Below are 19,921 nucleotides of genomic sequence, written 5' to 3' on the forward strand. Positions count from 1 at the left end.
AAATATTTTAACACTTGTTGAGTAGGACATTTATTCATTCCATCATTTCCAAATAATTGTATTTAAATGAAAAAAAGGGTACTGAATTTTGATTTCATAATAATGCCGTTAAAGCTTTCACGAAATATCTGGAACTCTAAATGAAAATCAAGATGGCGACAACTTTCACATACATTTCAAATACATTACAAAAAATTATTCATTTCAACGTCAATCATTTTAAAAATTCATCGGTCCAATTATTCACATCAAATATATTATTAACATCGTCAATTACATAATTTTATTGTCACATACTCGACGGGGCAATTTATTTTTTGTGTTAGTTTCATAGTAAATACATACGAAATGCAATCTAGTCGATTGGTACAATTACTATTTGTTTTTAATATAATTGGAATAATTTTGGTAAATGGTAAGCTTGACGTGAAATTAGTGAAAGATTACTTTAAGGAAAAAACTATTAACTATGGCACTATTATAGGATGTTTTAGTGATAAAGGTACGTAATTAATATCCATATTGCATACACAAGATGGCGCTATTGATCTAACCTTATAACTAAATTACTTAAATTGAAACTACATTAAATACGCGACGCCTCTGAGTTCGTTGTCGAATAAGTTAAATTAACAGGTAAAATTGATTAAGACCAAAATAGGTCGAAACGTCCTATTATTTAAGAGACATAAAAAGATCAAAGAAGTATAAAATTAAAGAAAATAGTTGAATATAGTACGAGTTTCTCTACAGGATTGTAGAGGGCGCTAAGGAATAATGAAACTAATTATTAGTTTTTTTTTGACAAATTTCGAATACAGTTATATAATCCTATCTTTCAATAATATTATATATCACATATGTATAATAATATCCGCTGATAAAGATTAATTTATTATTTTATTTGATAAACTAGTAGCCGCGTCATCTTGAGTTTCTTGAGGAGACCCGAAACGTTACGGATTTTCTAGCGGTATCACAGGAATCTGTAAAACAACCATTTCAACAACAATATAGAGATGGGAACTACCGGTCCACGATAGTGGCCCATCAATATAAAATCTGTATTCTTTTTTCAAATATTATGTATTTCTAGTATCATTAGAATAAAAATTGGATTTTACTGAAAGATATTAACTGAAAAATATACAAACATCACTTCGACTTTGTCCATGGCTTACGTAAACTTGAGATATATTTCAAAATTTTATTGAAAATGTCTTTGTTTGACTATTTATGTCATTAAATGAAGATTTTGCATCAAATTTGGGTTTAATTTTTGTTAAAACTCTTCTCGTTCCATATATAGGGTGTTTCTACCATCAACAGAGCTGAAAATTAGTTTTTGCTAAGAAAATGAACCAAAAAATACACAAATTTGTTGCAATTGTTACAGAAAAAAAAAATAAAAATAAAACTTCTCATACATCAATTTACAAATATTGTCTAAGTTTGATTTCGAATGCAGTCATTTTTCCTAAAAAAACGGTTATTTTTAAATTGGTAGAACTGCTAAGAGAAACTCCCACCTCTATATATTCTCAAAACCGGAAGTAAATATTATTTTATAGTTTTCTACTACAAGACAGAATAATTGATGTTGATATTGGAAATATAGATGGCGCAATGCATTTTGTTGAATAAATTTTATTACACTTTGTTATAAAGACAGGAAATTATCGTATAAATTTATTCTGAAAGGCAAATCTAATAAATCCCTTCCTTCACATGAATAACATCCTCATCTCAACCACAAAAAACCCAATGAAGTTCTCTTGCGCGCGCGCGAATAATACAAGCGGAATACAAAATGTCTGTCGCTCTGTTGCCAATTCTTAATTTTATAAAATTTATTTCTTTGTTGTAATAATTAGTTATTGTTAAGGTTTTATTATTGGAAACTTTATTTTAGAATTTTTGTTACTATCGAAAAGTCTTGCTTTTGAAAATTACATGCTAGCATTTATCAATATTAAAAAAATTAAAAGACACGACAAGTTATGGTTTTTGCAAACGAATAAAAGTCACGTTGGAGTCATTCTCGATGGGGATTGCGAACAAAACGTTCTAGAACCGTTTTTATTACAGGTTTATAGATATTATGATTTTAATAGTAAAAAAGTTTAACTGTTTAACCTTTTAGTGTGGATGGGATAGGTATTTTAACGTTAAAATACATTGGTTGATAACAACAACGAATAAAAATTTTTCTGACACGTTTAAAAACATCGAGTTATATATAGACGCCGACATCAACTTGTTGTATCCTACCAAATACAATAATTTTTTCGTAGTAGATGTTTATAATCCTGCATCTACGAAAGGAGGGGGCTTGAAAACACTAAATTTGGGAAAATATAACAATACCTCAGGTTTCCGTATGAAAAAAGAAAATTATAAATACTGGTCGAGGAAAAACATGACAGGAGTTGTATTAAGAACCATTGTAGTGGTAAGGTTCCTTCTAAGTACGGACCTGTGTGAACACGTCGTAGAAAATTAACATAAATTGAATATTAATTACAATATATTTTTAATTTATAGTTACCAGTAGACTTTAATGGAAGTTTGATTGATTATTTACATGACAAAAAAAATCCGGAAGTAAATACTTTCAATAGATTTCATTATGAGGTGATCAGTTCATGCGTCAATTATTACAATTTCACGTAAGTGAATAAAACACGTTTTTCCTAGTACTTCCCAATTCAGGATAACTAATTTCTTTAAAACATTAAAAAAATTTCAACACTACCGTATTAAAATTGAAGTTTCTGAAGGTGGTGACATCTATCTATACGTAAAGAAAATTATTTACTATGTATCACAAATTACATCACCGCTTACTTACAGATTTCTATAACTTGTTACTTCAAACGTTTAGAAGCGAAGTTGCCAAATGTAAATTTCACTTCTATTTCTAATATACTAAAAAACATTGTTATAGATAAATATTTGATAAAATGTAGTGTATCTATGGTGTCCTTAATCTTTACTTCGAATAATATTTCATATAAAAGCAGCCACAATAATTTCATTCACTTGTGTTGTTTTTGTAAATACGTGATAACGGCAACGTTGTATTCTTGACAAGGTATTTATATACAGATCTGTAAGACCACCAGTTTTTATCAAATATATTACTTTTTTTGTAGAAATAAACAATTTAAATATCGAATCCCAATTTTTTTCTATTTTAAATTTTCTAAACCTTCAGAAATATTATTGAAGTGGATAAAACTAAGGTAAAGTATTACAGGTTTCTGTAATTCTTATAGATCATTGGTGTCAAGGTCAAAATCATGGGGTTATTTAAAAAATGACGGTACTTTCGATGGTATGGCCGGTGAATTAGAGCGAAAAACGATAGATTACGGAAGCTCACCTCTATTTTATCGAGAGAGGAGAGCTAAAATTTTAGATTACGGTCGACAAACGTGGACTTTGAGGTAACATAAATATTCAATTAACAGGTGTTTGTGTTAACTATAGTTCTAGGTGAATTGAGATAAAAATATTGATTTGAAATAGTACTTTTCGTAATAAATTCATGAATCTCAGATAGTTAATCAAGTTATATACACCTTTTGATCATTTTCGTGCGATATAAATTATCCGGCCCTTTATTTTTAGGGCTGCTTTTATATTCAGAGACCAGAAAACTGTGAAATCGGTGGATGTATTTTTGAAACCTTTCTCTATGTCCGTATGGCTCTGTCTATTTTTCCTTGTTCTAATCGCTATTCTATTTTTAAAATGTATTAATATGTTAGAAAAACATAATAAACAACAGGCAGAAAATAATTGGAGCTATTTGTTATTGAATACCTTAGCAGTATTTTGTCAACAAGGTAAAACGATACCTTTTATTCACCTTGCAAACCCGCAAACTTGTTTCAAAGACACCATCACTTATTTCAATTTATATTAGTGTTGAATCACCCTGTAAGTTTTAACAAATAACATGTTTCAAATAATATCCTAACCTAACTATTGCATATGACGAATACTCCTTCCAGACATATGCTTTATGGATTAATTTTGATTTTTCAGGTATTCATGGTATACCACTTTTTATTTCTGGACGAATCACATTTTTTTTCATGTTTATATGTTCTCTACTGATTTTTCAGTTCTACTCTGCTAGTATTGTTTCTAGTTTATTAACAAAACCTAACACAGAAATAAAATCTATTGAAGATATTCTTCATTCTGAATTAAAAGTGGGCTGCGAAGATACCCTATACACTAAAGATTATTTACGAGTAAGTCATCATTATAAACAATTAAAAATAATTCACTTTTATAATGACGAAAAATCATTAATTATGTTTTTATTGTTTGTTATACGCGTAAATTTATATATTCAATTGTTTACTAATCACAGTATTGACGTATACAACGTCATACAACGTTGCCAAATTTGATATTTATTTATTGTAGTATAAAAAACTTTCTGAATAACCGCAACAATGATGTGCAATAAATATTAAAAACATAATTTTAGTATACCACAAATAAACCAACAAGAGATTTGTATTTGACAAAAATAATGGGGAAAGGAAATTCTTCAAATTTTTTGAGCGCACAAAATGGTCTCGATTTAGTAGAAGATGGTGGATACGCTTTTCACGTCGAACTTGCCACTGCTTATCCTATTATTACTAAAACTTTTCCTGATCAAATAATAAATGAATTGCGAGAAGTACAAATGTACATGTCGCAACCAATGTATTTTTGTTTACAGAAAGATTCTCCTTTAAAAGATATGTTCAATACTTGGTAAGTAATAAGGAATATTACCATCGAATACACTATTTCTACACTTTTCACAGTTACGGAAGCGTCAGTGTGAAGTGTGTTCGATGTAGTAACTCGGAATTAGATTCGTTTGAGAACTGTCAATAAATTTTGTTATTTTAGCCTACAAAGATTAGCGGAATATGGAATTTTGAACAGAGAATTACGTTTTTGGCACCCGAAAAAACCAGAAGGTACTCATTCGACGTTTACGCTAACTAGTCTCAGCTTAGAATACTTTTATCCAATATTAGCGATGTTGTTTATAGGAATTATTTTAAGCTTGATTATATTAATAATTGAAATTGGTTTGTATTTTAGACGTAGAATGATAGACACAGTGGTACCAACTTTTCAGTTTGTTCATTAAATTGTTTTATGTCAATAAATAATTCACAAATTACAAAAATTATTTTATTTACAAAACACTAACAAATATTCATAGAAAAACGATAAAAAATTGTTAAATTTCCAATTAGCACTGAAATTAACTTAAAATTGAGAAGTGAAGTTTGAAATTAGTTACTGATAAATATTAACAATTATTTTTTTTTTGGTACTACACTGAACTATACGATGGAGTTTTATCGAAAATATACGCAACCAGTCAAGCACTGCGTTCTCCACCTATTTGTAATTTAAGAGTTGGCATTACTGCTTTAGATGTTTTTGATAAGCTTCAATCAAAAAAATAGTAATAAAAATGGCAAAGAAGACCTATGATCTATTGTTCAAACTTTTATTAATCGGCGATTCCGGAGTAGGAAAAACATGCATATTATTTAGATTTTCGGATGATGCATTCACGACAACGTTTATATCTACAATAGGTAATTTATTTTCTTTAAAATCTCCAATATCATCGACTATTTTTATATAACTGACGGTATTATTTATAAAACTCGTTCGATAAAGATGTGTAATTATAACTCGCTTTTGTTACAGGTATAGATTTCAAAATCAAAACCGTAGAATTACGAGGTAAAAAAATAAAACTGCAGATATGGGATACCGCTGGCCAAGAAAGATTTCATACTATTACTACGTCCTATTATAGAGGAGCAATGGGTATTATGTTAGTTTACGATATTACCAATGAAAAAAGTTTTGAAAATATCGTGAAATGGTTAAGAAATATTGATGAAGTAAGAAAATTTAGGTCATTAAATCACTAAATGTATCATCTAGTATTTCTATTAATTTGTACTTATTTTTTGTATATTTTTGATTATTGATAAACGTTTGTAGCACGCTAATGAAGATGTGGAAAAAATGATATTAGGTAATAAATGTGATATGACTGACAAAAGAACTGTTAGTAAAGAAAGGGGTGAAACGGTAAGTTATTATACACAATAAATAACAATTTTGTAAGTTTAATACACCATTATTTTGTTTTCCTACTATTTTTCCAAAATTTACATTTGTTCTTATTTATTTCCCTTTGAATCTATACTATAGTTTTATTTTCTTTACATTGATTGCACTAATTAATCTAGCATCCAAAAAAACAAACCATCCCTAACGTTTCAGTGACTCACACACAAGTTGTAGCACTGATTTATGCTGAAAGCTTGAATATGGAGTATAACAAAGGCTCTTTAAACTGGGAGCTTCAATATGTGATGTTGGAAAGGTTCTGGAGACTGGAAACTTCAATATGTGGGTATGACAAAGGCTGTGGAAAGTGGAAGCGTCATAATGAGATATTACAAAGGTTCTAGAGACTGGAAGCTTCAATATGCGATGTTACAAAGGCTCTAAAGACTGGAAGCTTCAATACAGTTCACCAAAAAGTGGATTACACTTTTACAAATGTTGGTGCATATATTGATGGACTTTGACAGGGAAATAAGGAGACCAAGTACATAGGAAATGTGTAAAGAAAGAAGTGGCTTTTTGAGGAGGTTTATGGTGGAAATTGATCCTCAGTTAATATCCAGTACATGTGCTAATTTTCTACAGGAGGATTCCATAGGATCAGTTTTCTAATACACGAGGAAGATGAGAATTACCGTTATTATGGAGTGGTTAGAGTGACTTTTAACCCATTGAATATCCATGGAATGAACCTGAGAAAAGGATAAGGGCTAGAAGTTTTCTCCCAGGGATTAAACATGGTCGTTGAGGAGGAATGGAAAGTTATACCTTGAGATATAATCAATAAACAAAATGGAAATTGAATAATTTTATTCCAAAATGAATCAAACATCGAATAAAACTTGTTGTTTTCGTAAAATGGTTGAATGTTATTATTTATTTAGCTTAGTTTTTCTTTTATTATTACAAGTGGTTATTTTTATTGTTTATTAGTATTTATGTCCCTCGTATAATTATTTTTATTCCATGAACTCCATATTCAAATTTACATGCCGTTGATTAGATTATTTAAAAATTATAGGTCCAATTGTTTATTTTAAGGCTTTAAATATTCGTATCATTGTTTACAGGAAATTTATATCAACTCCTGTTTGAATTTGTGAAAATTCTTTGAGTAGGCAGAAGATAATACGAAACTACATATTTAGATTTACCGAAAGATGAGATAGGGTTCTAGTTATCTACTTTTAAAAAAAAACGAGGTTATATCTAATATTACATGATTAATTTAACTAATTTGATTAATTAACACGTTGACTGCTAGGTGTACCAAAACTTGTTGCTTGCAGTAACTCCCCGGTGTATAAAAATTGTAGTCTAATCATTTCTCCATTGATGGCACATTATTTTTAACTGGATATCCTTGATTATACAGTGAGGAGTCCTTTTGCTTCTTCCAATCCTAGATACATATCTCAGATAATTTTTAGGGCAAAATATTCACTATTTTTAATTTATATTACACTGTTTTGTTTATTTCAACAGTTTATATCTCTTCGGTAACATTAGGGTTATTAAATAATTTTTAATTGTTTAGATTGCCAGGGAACATGGGATTAGATTCATGGAAACATCAGCAAAGGCCAATATAAATATCGAAAGAGCTTTTAGCGAGTTAGCAGAAGCCATATTGATAAAAACAGCTGGAAAGGAACCCGGTGATCCAGTAGATCGAGTAACGGTGGATAGAAGACCGACTAGTACGACGAAATCTTGTTGTAATTAGTAACTTAATTAAGTGTACATGCATGTGAACTGATTTCTAAACAAGATGCTCATATAAACGCAATCAATTTTATTTTTAATAGCGGGAGTTACTTATAAATATGTTTTCATGTGTTCAGTAGATATTATTTCATCTTTTCAGTTTAATAATTTGAGTTTTCTTTATTACAAACATAATAGTAATGTAATAACTAAACATCGATGTTCATTTTAGTACTAGTAAAAATAAAAATAATCAAATTAGTATTTAGGGTGACTAGAGGTTGTTTATTTTTAATTTATTTGATAAAGGTGGTAATCCAAATAAAAAAAGGAAACTCAAATTATATCTTTTTGATTTGTATCAGCTTTTTCTGGTTAAATATTTTTCGTTTCGTTGTTCGGTGTTTTGTTTCATCCCTCGGTTGTGTCTTATCTATTTCAATGAATATTCTTGCCACTAATATCATTATTTTGTACAAATTCTTCAGTGCTAAATTGAATCTGCATACTTATAACTAGTTTTAGATGTTGACAGATCACAATTTTCATTGTTAATTATGCATCGGAGAGTTTCCACTACTATTTAGAAGACTTGGAAGGTATAAGTGATAGAAAGTGCTTCTTAAGATCGTTTGTAATCTTGTGGGAACTGTGGTCGTCTTTAATGGTCACTAAAGTGGTTTCGGAAGCTGTAATTATCTCCCTGAGATACAGTTTTTCTTCGTTAACATCAAAATTGTCTTATGTACTTCTCCGTATCTGAATCATGTTTCTTTCAGCTATTATTTATATCCTGAATTACTTGGAACAACAAGTCTTGTTCCATAATTCTTGATTTTCAGCGGTTTTATTACATCATTTGTTGTAAAAAACTTTTAAATTGCCCAGAACTTTTCATAAATACATAAAATTGTCTAATTTCCCATGTCAAAAGTCTAAAAAATTTGATTTTTATCAAAAATATTGCCGAACTCCCACTTTTGCATAAACTAAAAATATACAAATTGTTTTTTTCTTATTTTAAGACAATGTTTCGTTCCTAAATCAAGCGTTGTGAATGACTTACTTATTTTTTTATTTAGTCAATTGTGAAGAGCATCTGTATTGACTATCAATTCTATTCAAAATTTGTTATCACGTTTAAAATTCTCCAAAATTTATTTTCCACTTGAGAAAACCGTTTTTTTTTCTCGATGTAGTTGTATAATTACTAAAAAGTTGTACATACAAAAAAAACAAAGAGCTTTATATGTTTAAGAATATCATTTATATGCCTTTTTCTATATTAAACTTGTGGTAATACTATGTAACTATTTAAAATAGTCTAAGAACAAAAACACAGTCCAGAATTCCTTTCTTTTGTCTTACCTAACCCTTAATCACTATCGGTCCCTAAAAATTCCTTTAGTCTTACAAAAACTTGTAAAATCAGTTGTTTTAGAACTGAAAGGCTCTTCCGGGGCACAAATGCCTTCGATATTGGTTGTTTCAACCTACGAAACATAATTTGAGACCACATAAAGTTAGAAACTCAAAAAATTCACTTACTTTGACTTACCAACCCTTTAATAACTACCAGCCCCTAATAGTTCCTTTGGTGTTACTAAAACTTGTTAAATCAGTTGTTCTAGAAGCGAAAGATTCTTCTGGAGCACAAAGGCCTTAGATATTGGTTGTTTTTCACAGTAAATGGATTCTATATGCAATTTTTTAGATACAGTATCAGCTCTTTTCACACAGGACTGTGTTCAGCCCTTTTAATATTCAAATGACAAAAAAATGCTTCTTATATTTTAATAATATGCAAAATTGTACCAAATATTTATTTATATTTCATAAACAATGGCGTAAAGTGTACTAATATAGATATGGGCGAAGTAGCATCGACGAGGCCCTTTTTTTTACCTTTTCCAACATTTGATTGATGAATTTAACTTACGAAACATAATTTGAGACCACATAAAGTGAAATTGATTAAAAACACAGTCAGAAGTTTACTCAGAAACTCAAAAAATTCACTTATTTTGTCTTAATCATTATCAACTCCAGAATTTTCCTTTGGTCTTATTAAAACATGTAATTTTTTTAAATAATTTTCAATTCATGAGGGCCCATTTCGTCCTTGCATAGATACGCCACTGTTTTAAATAAACAAAATACTATAAATATCATATTGAAGTAGTAGAATATGTCAAATTGCCATACATTATAATGTGATTTATAGTTGCAGGTTTTTATTTGATATTTCTTGTGATTTTTTTTTTATTTATGCTCCATTTAATAAATAGTTGAAAAATATTTTTGGTTATTTCATTTAATTTTCCTTGTTAAAACCTATCAAATTTATACAAAAACAATTTGGGACTATCAATCCACAAAGGATAAAATCTCATTTAAGAACGTTCCTAATGTGATTATTTTCAAGTTTTTTCCTCAAATTCTTCTTGGATTTATTGATTAAAATAGCATCTTTAACACTGTTCTTCACCTCTAGGTCTTAGCATATAGTTTTCCTGTCTATGATGCCTATTATTCATTATTCATTGTTTTTTTTCTTCTTTTGTAAATTCAAGTACTGCCGAACAATATGTTAAATTTTTTGCTTTCGTTTTCTCCCAAATTCTTTCTATTTATTGACTCAAACAGCATTTTTGACATAGCTCTTCACCTCTAGTGGTCGGCATAATGTTTTACTGTTTTTGATGCCTCTGCTTCATTGATTTTGTAACTTCAGACCTCTGTTAAGGGTGTTATTTACTCTTCTGTTGTAAATTTAAGTACTGCCAAACAATATATTTGATTCATTGACTAAAAAAGCACCTTTAACACTGCTATTCACCACTACTGATCCTTTTAGCGTTCTCTTGTTTTTTATGAGTGTACTTCATAACGTTTGTTAACTTAGGGCCTCTTCTGTGGGTGTTTATTACTCTTCTGATGTAAATTCTGCTTCCGTTTTCCCAAATTCTCTCTTATTATTGGATTTATTGACTAAAACCGTACTTTAAACACTACTCTCACCCCTTGCGACCTGATAATGGCTAAACACCACAGCAAAGACATCAAAGAAGCACTGAGTGATTGAAGTCTCATGGAGAAGTAAAAAAATCCTGTTTGCATCAAATATACACCATAATTACCAATTTTATTATTCAATTATAACATAAATAATAATTTAAATCAATTAAATTCATGACATGGACTCAAAATCCTTATTTAATTCACAATTTCTCCAATCTAATGATATATCATCAAGATGGTTATCGAAATCGATCAATTTATTGTACAATTCATCGTTAATGCCTGTTATGCAGATGTTGAGAGCGTCATCTAAGACACTCACATTTTCACATTGTTTGTAGTGCCCGTCACTGTACAGCCCTATTTTCAAGGGAATCTTACCTTTTTGAACAGTATAAATAGTGCTGTTAACCTGAAAACGATCAATTCAACTCACATACGAAAATGACTTACGAAAGAAAGTTGAAAAGCAAAAATAAATCAATAAGTAAATAGAACTGTAGAAAATAGTGTACTTACTATAACTACATATGAAGAACCGCAATTAGCAGCTATTTTTTCCGATATTCGGTTATATACCTTATCGAAATTAGTTTCTCTAGGATTTTCCGGAGCTACATAATATCCTGCTATAATTAAACCTTTTTTTGAAGCATATTCGTCAATCTATAAAACATACGTTCAAAACTTGTTTTTGTAGCGAAACAATATCGATATACCTGCATTAAAGCTATTTCGGCCATAGGAGTTAGATTTATAGATATGTGAAATAAAGGTATACAATCCACTATTTCAACATCTCTATTGTTATGGGTTTTTGCCAGCAAAACACCATTTACGGTACAATGGGGATATTTAGCCGCATGAAAAATCATTTTGCAGTAGGCATTATTAGAAAATTTAATATTGGTCATTTTAAAAAAAGTATTACAAAATTTACTTTTTATTAATGAGCTAGAATATTATTAATTCTTCTTTTTTTGTAATTTGGGAATATTTATTCTTCTTTTTTATATTTGTGTTTGCGAGAAACTTCAGTCTGAAAATGAATCTATTTATCAATTTGAGTTTGCGAAAAAGTGCCTTAAAATATGACATTCAAATATTGCTAATTCTAATCGGATGGTTATTTTGTCTTTCATATGTCTGCTATTTTTCATTACAATATAAATATACATAATTTAATATCGAATTTTTCATAATAAGTCGTTTGCAAAATCTAAATAGAAGAGGTGACATTTTTATTTTTCAATTTTGGCAACACTACCAATACAAATAACAGCAGTTAGTTTATAAATATGGCAAACAATGATTTTGTTAAACATAAAGTATAAAGTCGTGATTAGTGGAATACATATTTATTAACTAGAACCCTAATATATTCATAATGAGTTTGAATAATCGAAAAATTCCAGTGTTCGTATTTCCGAATTGTTTAAAATTTTACGTAGGAACAAAATCTTCACATAAACAGATCATGACATTGTATAATCTGTACGATTTTACAGTCCGTTTTAGAAGTATTTATAATAAAAATTAAATACATACAATTTTGGGATTAATTATGTGATTTTAGTTTTATCCACGGCACCTAGTAAATATGCAGTTACAGAAGCTGAAGGAACCATAGGACCTCACATGAGTGTAGATATTATAATAAGACATGTTTCGCCTATTATTACGAATTGTAACATTACGGATAAATTTCGGATATCAATGCAAGATAATACAACTAAAGAGGTAATTAATTTAATATTATTTTACTTTGTAACACAAATTTTGTAGGTTTTTCGTTTTAAAGGAAATATTACTTTACAGTTTTTTTTTAGAATTATTTCTACTATATCAGGTATAGAACTATTGTTATTGTACGCTATTGTTGTTACCAAGTATTAATTTTGTAGTTAAGTTAGATATTTAGTACTTTTTTAAAGCACTGCTCATATTCTCCAATCATATTTATTTTACTGGTTACTGATTTCTGTAGTTTAATTTTATAAATTGAAATATTGAAATTAGAAAGTGAAAATTTAACTATTTTATTTAAATAATTAAAAGGAATTTTATTAATTAAAAAAAAATGATTTAGGATATTGATTTTGGGACTCAAAATTACAAGACTTGATTAGCTTTGTCAAATTTAACATCAAATCTTTATAGTACTATGAAATTTTCTTTTAGTTTATTGGTAAAAGAGACATTGAGGCAGTACTTTTATCTGGGGAAGTGGAAAATATTTCTAACGATGGAGATTTTGAAAATTTGCCTTCTTCTGATAGGGAAAGTAGTTTTTCTGACAGAGGAGGTCCTTTTAGTTTGAACAGAGGAAGTTTCTCTGATAGGAGGAGTACAAATGTTTCTTCTTACGACAGGGGAAGCATAATCGACGAGCAAAACAGGTACATACCGACAAATATGATTTTGAAGCTTTAAAAAAATCGATTATCGAAAAATGTTTTTCCAGGCAGATAACAATGTTAAATTCTACAAATTACATAGTATCAATAATCATAGGGGCAGTTTGTGTTGTGACGTTATTGCTACCCACAAAAGAAGAAATATCAAAGCCATCTAGCAACATCCCTGTACAGTTTCATATTACTATCACCCTAAAACTGGTATTATCTTATGTATTAGGGTTGGTAACGATGGTTATTTTTCGACCATAGATAATAAAAATTTGACGAAAATAAAATTGATGGTGGATTGTGACATATATGTATGTATTGTAAATAAATGTACGGTTTTTGTTATGCATTTTAAAATATGATTTTTAATAAAGATGAAAATATATTGATTTTCTTTTATTTCTCCCCCAATAATTAAATTTTGAATTAAAAGAGGGTTCACTTCAACTTAATAGACAATTCAAACCTTTGTTAGATGTTTATCTAGGCCTACAATCTTCCTAGGATGTGGTATTGATTTATTTTCGATTTAAAACATGATTTAAATCCATTTTTAGATCTAGAACATGATTAAGATTCCTTGATCTGGATCTAGACCTTTAAAAAGTAATCCTGAACTACTTTCAAATATTAAATATTTTAGACGTCGAAGCTGATCTAAGGTTTCTTTTAGACCTTAAACCTGATCTACTTTTAGACCTATATGATCTAAATCCATTTTTAGATCTAGAGCATGATTGACATTCCTTGATTTGGATCTAGACCTTTCGAATGTAACCTTGATCTATTTTCAAACGTTAAACAAAACTTTTAGACTCTGAACCCGATTTTGATCTACTTTTAGACCTAAAACCTGGTCTTATGTCAGTTATTGACATGAAATACACTTTCCATTAGATCTATATGTCCTCTTAGTCCTTGGAGGTGATCTTAAGGTTCTTTTAGACCTACATCTTGATCGACTTTTACATCTCAATCTATATTTAGACTCATAACTTCGTTTCGAACTTCTATTGGTACTTGAACGTGATTTAGATATACTTCTTGAACTACTTTTAGATCTAGAATTACGGTTATAGACTTATAACATGGTTAAACTTTAAATCTTGAAGTGATTAGATGTTCTATTAGACCTAGATATACTTCTAGACCTCGAAGGCGATCTTAAGGTACAGTTAGACCTTAAATTCATTTTGAACCATTCCTAGATCTGGTTCTAGACCTCGAATCGCTTATAAAACTTAATTTTCACCTACTTTTAGATTTAGAACATGGTTTAACTTGATCTTAAGGTGCTGTACAACTTCATTTGGAATCACTATGTTGTTATCTATACTTTTAGATCGTATAACACGATCTAGTTTAGATAAAGAACATAATCTGAATATTTGAACGTATTTAACGACTGGCAGTAGATGAAGAAACTGGTAATGGCGGAAATAAAAACTTTATTCAACCATCTAAATGTACAAATTAATGAAATGTGCATTATAATAAAATCTAAGGAGATTTTGAGCCACTTCTAGATCCAGAACCACTCCTTGATCCGGATCTAGACCTCGAACCGCTTTTAGAACGCGATCTCGATCTACTTCTAGATCTAGAACCTGATTTTGATCTACTTTTAGATCTCGAACGTGATTTTGATCTACTTTTAGACCTCGAACGTGATTTTGATCTACTTTTAGACCTAGAACCTGATTTCGATCTACTTTTAGACCTCGAACGTGATCTCGATCTACTTTTAGACCTCGAACGTGATCTAGATTTACTTTTAGACCTCGAACGTGATCTAGACGTACTTTTAGATCTCGAACGTGATCTGGATTTACTTTTTGATTTAGAACGAGATCTTGAACTACTCCTCGACCTCGATCTACTATTAGATCGTCCACGAGATTCATCCGAATCTGATCCGGACGATATTCTTCTTCTACGTTTTCCACCGTCTCTATCGCTCTCTTCATCGCTGGCGATTTTAAGATTATTATCGCTATCTTCGTCGCTTGATGATATCGTGGCTTTAGATACGATTTTGCTTTTTTGTTTGGCACTGAGACCTTCGTCTTTTTGTTTCGGTTTGGGTTCTTTCTTCTTTTTGTATTTCCTTTTGGGTTTATCGCTCCCATCGGAATCGTCCTCTTGTTCTTTGCGTTTCCTTCCTCGTTTACTTTTACCTCCTTCCGGCCGTTGTTTTTTGCGACCTCGTTCTTTCTTTTCTCTTTTATCGCGCGACGGCCCTTCGCCGTTCTCTTGATCGCTACCCGAATCCGAAATAATATCGCCCTTGCTACGTCCACCCTTGCCCTTGGTTTTCTTCTCGGCCGGCATATCTTGGAATATGATGGCGTTTTTGGTTTTTTCTTTGTATTCCTGACGTTTTTGTAGCAGCTGTTCTTTATTGAGTCTCTGGAATTCGGCCAGTTTTTTCTGTTCTTCCATTTGTCGCATCTTGAAAGCGGCCCTTTCTTCTTCTTGCTTCCTACGTATCAATCTTTCTTCTTCGTCGACCCTCTTCGCTCTGGTTACGTGATATTGAGCTTGGGACAAGAGATCTTTGCATTGTCTCGCCTCTAATTCCGCTAAGGCTACGTCGTATTTTTGTTTATCGGCCAATTCCACGAGGTAATTGAAATACCTAAAAATAATTAGGCAAATTTTAGGTTAAATTCATTAAAAAAGGATGTATAAATATTTTTTTTTACTTTAAGGATAATCCTAATTCGTGCACGGCTTGTAATACGGTCACAAGGGCAGATTTTTCGTCCTTTAGAATGACAGTTGCTAATCTTTGTAACACTAACGCAATGTTATACAAAAGGATAGTATCCTGCGGGGCAACTCTTCTCGCTTTCAACAAAACCATTTTCGCTTCCTTAAATTTGGCAGCTTTGAAATAAGCCCGGGCGAGATACTGCAACACTTCAACGTTGTTGTACTTGTAGAATTTCCTCAAACAATTTTCGTACTAAAAAAATTCATTTCGTTGTTATTTTTGATTGTCTATTTAAAAAAATATGGATTACCATTTGAATGGCGCTTACGAATTGTTTTTGTTCGACGTAGATATGAGCTATATTCAACCAAACGTCTGAAAAATCAGCGGTGGCTTCTCTGACTTGAGCGAAAATGTCTCTGGCTTCGTTAACTGCGTTTTTGTGGGCCAAAACGGCCCCGACGCCGTTAGCGGCGAATATATTCTTCGGATCGATCTTCAGTACCTGTTTGTATAAATTTAAAGCTCTGTCTTGATGTCTTTTGATTCTATCGGTGTCTTTACTAGGCTGGTGTAGGGTTTGCAGCCAAACGTTACCGAGCGCTATTAGGGAATATGAGTCTTGAGAAGTCGATGCGTTCTAAAAAAAATATTTTCGAATTAAAAAAAAAAAAACAAATTAGGTACTATTATAAAATGATTTATTTACTTTCAATATCCTTTCGTATTTTTTCTGACCGGGGCCCCATTCTTGTTTGGCTAAATGTAAGTTTCCTAATAGGGACCAAGCATCGGGGTGTTCGGTATCTATTCTTAGGGCTTCTTTGAACCAATCGGAAGCGTCGTAGAAATGACCTTTATCTCTTGCCATACAGCCTAAATAAAGAAAAAAATATCAAAAAAGTGGTACAAATTAACTACCGATTTGTTCATTATAAGAATAATGGATTGCCAAATCAATTTATGGTACAAAAGAACTACTATTATATCATTTACAAGACCAATAAACTGTTATTTGGTTAGGACTTAAATTATAGTAGAAAAGAACTACTGTAATGTTTGTTATAACAAGAACAAGCTGAAAGATGTTTAAAACTTGAATTATAGTACAATTGAACTACTATTATGTTTGTTATGAAAAATATAAACCGTGGAATGTTTAAAACTTTAGTACAAATGAACTACTACTTTGTATTTTAAGGGAATGATTGACTACAGAATGTTTAAAACTTCAATTGTGGTGCAAAAGAACTACTATAAAGTTTGCTTTAGAAACAATGAACAGCAAGATGTTTAAAACTCAAATTATAGTACAAATGAACTACTATTATCTTCGTTATAGAAATTACAAACTTTAGAATGATTAAAACTTTAATTGTGGTACAAATGAACTACTTTATTGTTTGTAATAAAAAGGATAAACTGCAAAATGTTGAGAAATGAATTTGCAGTACCAAAGAACTACTTTTATCTCTGAATGTTTATATAAACAATACTTACCTAACCTCAAATAACAATCGACATAATTCGGATGTTCTTTCAGTATATCTTTGTATAATTTTTCAGCTTTATCGAAAAGACACATAGCTTCGTTTAATCTAGCTAGATTGTAAGTCATGGTAACTGAAACGGAATTATAATATTGGGGATCATGTGCAGCTTCCAATTTAGCCCTACTAATGGCTTCCTCAATATTTTTCTTCGCTTCCTCAAGATTATTAAGCCTATCGAAATTAAAAAAATTAAATTGTATCAATTTATTTGATATCAACAGTTGAAATTTACCTGAACTGTAAAGCTCCTACATTATTTAATATTTCTACGGGTATTTCCGTCTGTACATTCTTTCTTAATAGTTGCATCGCCATTTCGTAAGCGTTCAGTGAAGCCTGCAGGTCACTCTGTTCCAATATCTGAGCCAATTCGATCCAAGCTTCGATATCATCAGGAAATTGATCAGTTACTTTTTTCAAATGAACTTTTGCAATATCTCTTTTCGATTGTGAACTTGAGCTCGCATAGAGTGATCCCAATATTTTCATTGTTTCGTAGTTACCCGGTTGGGCTTTCAAAACTTTTTCAAAACACTGAGCTGCCTGAAAATTAGAATTTCTAGAACCACCAGTAAATGGTATACACACTTTTTGCACTACGGATAATGTAAGTTTTAAGTTGAGGATAAAAATGTTTTTAATATTGTCAAAATTGTTATGATTAGTAGAAATTATATAAAATTATGGTGAATACTCACATTTTCAGTGTCTCCTCTATAAATATACATTTGTCCGAGACCGAAATGTGGAAGAACAAAGGAAGCTGGAGAAAATTGAGTGGCTTGATAATAATATTGGAAAGCCTGATCATAATCTCCTTGAACTTGAAACGAACGAGCCAGTTGATAACAACTTTCAGCTCTCATCGCCTCGTTTTCCGTATTATGGAAAGCATGTAGGGCTAAATGTTGTACTTTACTATAATCCTATAAAATATTTTCAAAAAAAACAACAACTTTTAGCTATTATTACTTATCTTCAATTGTGGTACAAAAGAACTACTTTAATTTTCATTGGAAAATGATATTAAAAGAAAGTATTTACCTTTTTAAAAAAGAAATGATTAGCCAAGTGATTTAAAACCATTGGATCAGAAGAATCAATAGTGTAAGCTTTTGATAGCATCTGTACACCAGTCCTAATTGATTCAGGTTGTTGTAAATTCAACTTCAAAATTGCTAGACCTACTAAAGCACCCACGCACTTCGGATCCAGCTCCAACGCCCTTTCAAAAGCTAATCTAGCTTTATCAGGATTGTTAAGTTTTATAAAACAATGACCCATACCTTGAATTCATATTACAAGTGATTTAAATTGTTTAATACTGTTAAAAACTAATCAATTACCTAATCGAACTGCAGCAGGACAATTAGGATTAGTACGAAGTGCTTTTTTGTAAAAAGCTAGAGCAGCACGATAATCCTTCCTGTTATAAGCTATACAAGCTTTACCGAGTAAAGATGGGATATTATTTTGAGATTGATTTAATACAAAATTAAATTGAGCATCTGCCTGCTCCATTTTATCCCCTTCTAAAAGACAAAAGTATGCTCTTCCCAGCAAATGGTTCTAGAAAAACCAAACAAACACGGGAACTTCATAATAAAAACTTTGTATATAAAGTTGAAAAAATTGATTACATACCTGATCGTACATAATAATTTTATCAGCAGTTGTATACAATAGGGTCGCTTTAGTAAATAATTCTCGTCTTTTATCTTTATTTTTTTCTTTATTCGCTTTTTGCACATAATATGCTGCAAGCATATCAAGTGCACGCATTTGATCCTTCTCATAATCTCTGTAATTAATGTTTGCATCCGTTCTCGAGGATTCCAGTATTTTAATAAATTCATCGATTTTCCCTTGTTTGTAATATTCCAGCTGAAATAATAAAATTTTGTTATATAAGTATATCAAAACATATGGATTTAACTTACAGCAAGATTAACCCAAACTGATAATTGAGTTTTTTCTTGTCGTAATATACCGAGAACTTCATCTCCTTCTGGTAGTTGATCAGAATATAATTCTATTACCTAAAATAACAACATTTATTTCCAAATTATACAAATAAAACATTAATTTACCTCGTCTGTATCCCGTAAAGGGATTTCAATAACGTTGGCCATTTTGGATATAGAAAATATTTTTTCGGTAACGTTGATACACTTATTTAGAAACCATTATTACAAAAATAACATCACGATAGCAAATAATAACTTTTAAATAGAAGTCACATCAACAAATTAAGGTGCGATTTCATGTTGACACTAGGATATGGTTGATCTATGGTTGACACTCGACGCGGGCTTAGAACGTCAAAAGAGATCACG

At 30.6% G+C, this 19,921-nt stretch overlaps 5 protein-coding genes across 5 annotated transcripts; 3 read left to right on the plus strand and 2 right to left on the minus strand.

The window, feature by feature from the left end:
* The first annotated feature begins 330 nt into the window (after nucleotides 1-330).
* On the plus strand, nucleotides 331-5,209 carry LOC130892171 (ionotropic receptor 75a-like). Its single transcript, XM_057797392.1, has 9 exons — nucleotides 331-502; nucleotides 1,913-2,088; nucleotides 2,144-2,452; nucleotides 2,545-2,669; nucleotides 3,279-3,449; nucleotides 3,634-3,851; nucleotides 4,054-4,265; nucleotides 4,508-4,782; nucleotides 4,924-5,209. The coding sequence occupies exons 1-9, from the start codon at nucleotides 349-351 to the stop codon at nucleotides 5,168-5,170; spliced, it is 1,887 nt and encodes a 628-aa protein (XP_057653375.1). The 5' UTR covers nucleotides 331-348; the 3' UTR covers nucleotides 5,171-5,209.
* Nucleotides 5,210-5,386: 177 nt separating this feature from the next.
* Nucleotides 5,387-10,185, plus strand: LOC130892177 (ras-related protein Rab-10). Its single transcript, XM_057797399.1, has 4 exons — nucleotides 5,387-5,630; nucleotides 5,746-5,945; nucleotides 6,049-6,138; nucleotides 7,718-10,185. The coding sequence occupies exons 1-4, from the start codon at nucleotides 5,504-5,506 to the stop codon at nucleotides 7,904-7,906; spliced, it is 606 nt and encodes a 201-aa protein (XP_057653382.1). The 5' UTR covers nucleotides 5,387-5,503; the 3' UTR covers nucleotides 7,907-10,185.
* Nucleotides 10,186-11,000: 815 nt separating this feature from the next.
* Nucleotides 11,001-11,891, minus strand: LOC130892178 (ER membrane protein complex subunit 8/9 homolog). The gene is made up of 3 exons (XM_057797400.1): nucleotides 11,628-11,891; nucleotides 11,428-11,574; nucleotides 11,001-11,320 (listed from the first exon to the last, which is right to left on the minus strand). The coding sequence occupies exons 1-3, from the start codon at nucleotides 11,820-11,822 to the stop codon at nucleotides 11,078-11,080; spliced, it is 585 nt and encodes a 194-aa protein (XP_057653383.1). The 5' UTR covers nucleotides 11,823-11,891; the 3' UTR covers nucleotides 11,001-11,077.
* A 113-nt stretch (nucleotides 11,892-12,004) lies between these two features.
* On the plus strand, nucleotides 12,005-13,701 carry LOC130892557 (motile sperm domain-containing protein 1-like). Its single transcript, XM_057798020.1, has 4 exons — nucleotides 12,005-12,428; nucleotides 12,485-12,648; nucleotides 13,090-13,307; nucleotides 13,373-13,701. The coding sequence occupies exons 1-4, from the start codon at nucleotides 12,296-12,298 to the stop codon at nucleotides 13,575-13,577; spliced, it is 720 nt and encodes a 239-aa protein (XP_057654003.1). The 5' UTR covers nucleotides 12,005-12,295; the 3' UTR covers nucleotides 13,578-13,701.
* Nucleotides 13,702-14,747: 1,046 nt separating this feature from the next.
* On the minus strand, nucleotides 14,748-19,908 carry LOC130892558 (RNA polymerase-associated protein CTR9 homolog). Its single transcript, XM_057798021.1, has 12 exons — nucleotides 19,676-19,908; nucleotides 19,526-19,624; nucleotides 19,230-19,469; nucleotides 18,932-19,154; nucleotides 18,630-18,871; nucleotides 18,284-18,511; nucleotides 17,818-18,128; nucleotides 17,533-17,756; nucleotides 16,742-16,908; nucleotides 16,343-16,672; nucleotides 16,022-16,284; nucleotides 14,748-15,954 (listed from the first exon to the last, which is right to left on the minus strand). Exons 1-12 carry the CDS (start codon nucleotides 19,715-19,717, stop codon nucleotides 14,817-14,819), a joined length of 3,507 nt encoding a protein of 1,168 aa, XP_057654004.1. The 5' UTR covers nucleotides 19,718-19,908; the 3' UTR covers nucleotides 14,748-14,816.
* Between the last annotated feature and the right edge of the window lie 13 nt (nucleotides 19,909-19,921).

The sequence above is a fragment of the Diorhabda carinulata genome, chromosome 4 (genome assembly GCF_026250575.1).
Source record: "Diorhabda carinulata isolate Delta chromosome 4, icDioCari1.1, whole genome shotgun sequence".
Taxonomy (NCBI): Eukaryota; Metazoa; Arthropoda; class Insecta; order Coleoptera; family Chrysomelidae; genus Diorhabda; species Diorhabda carinulata.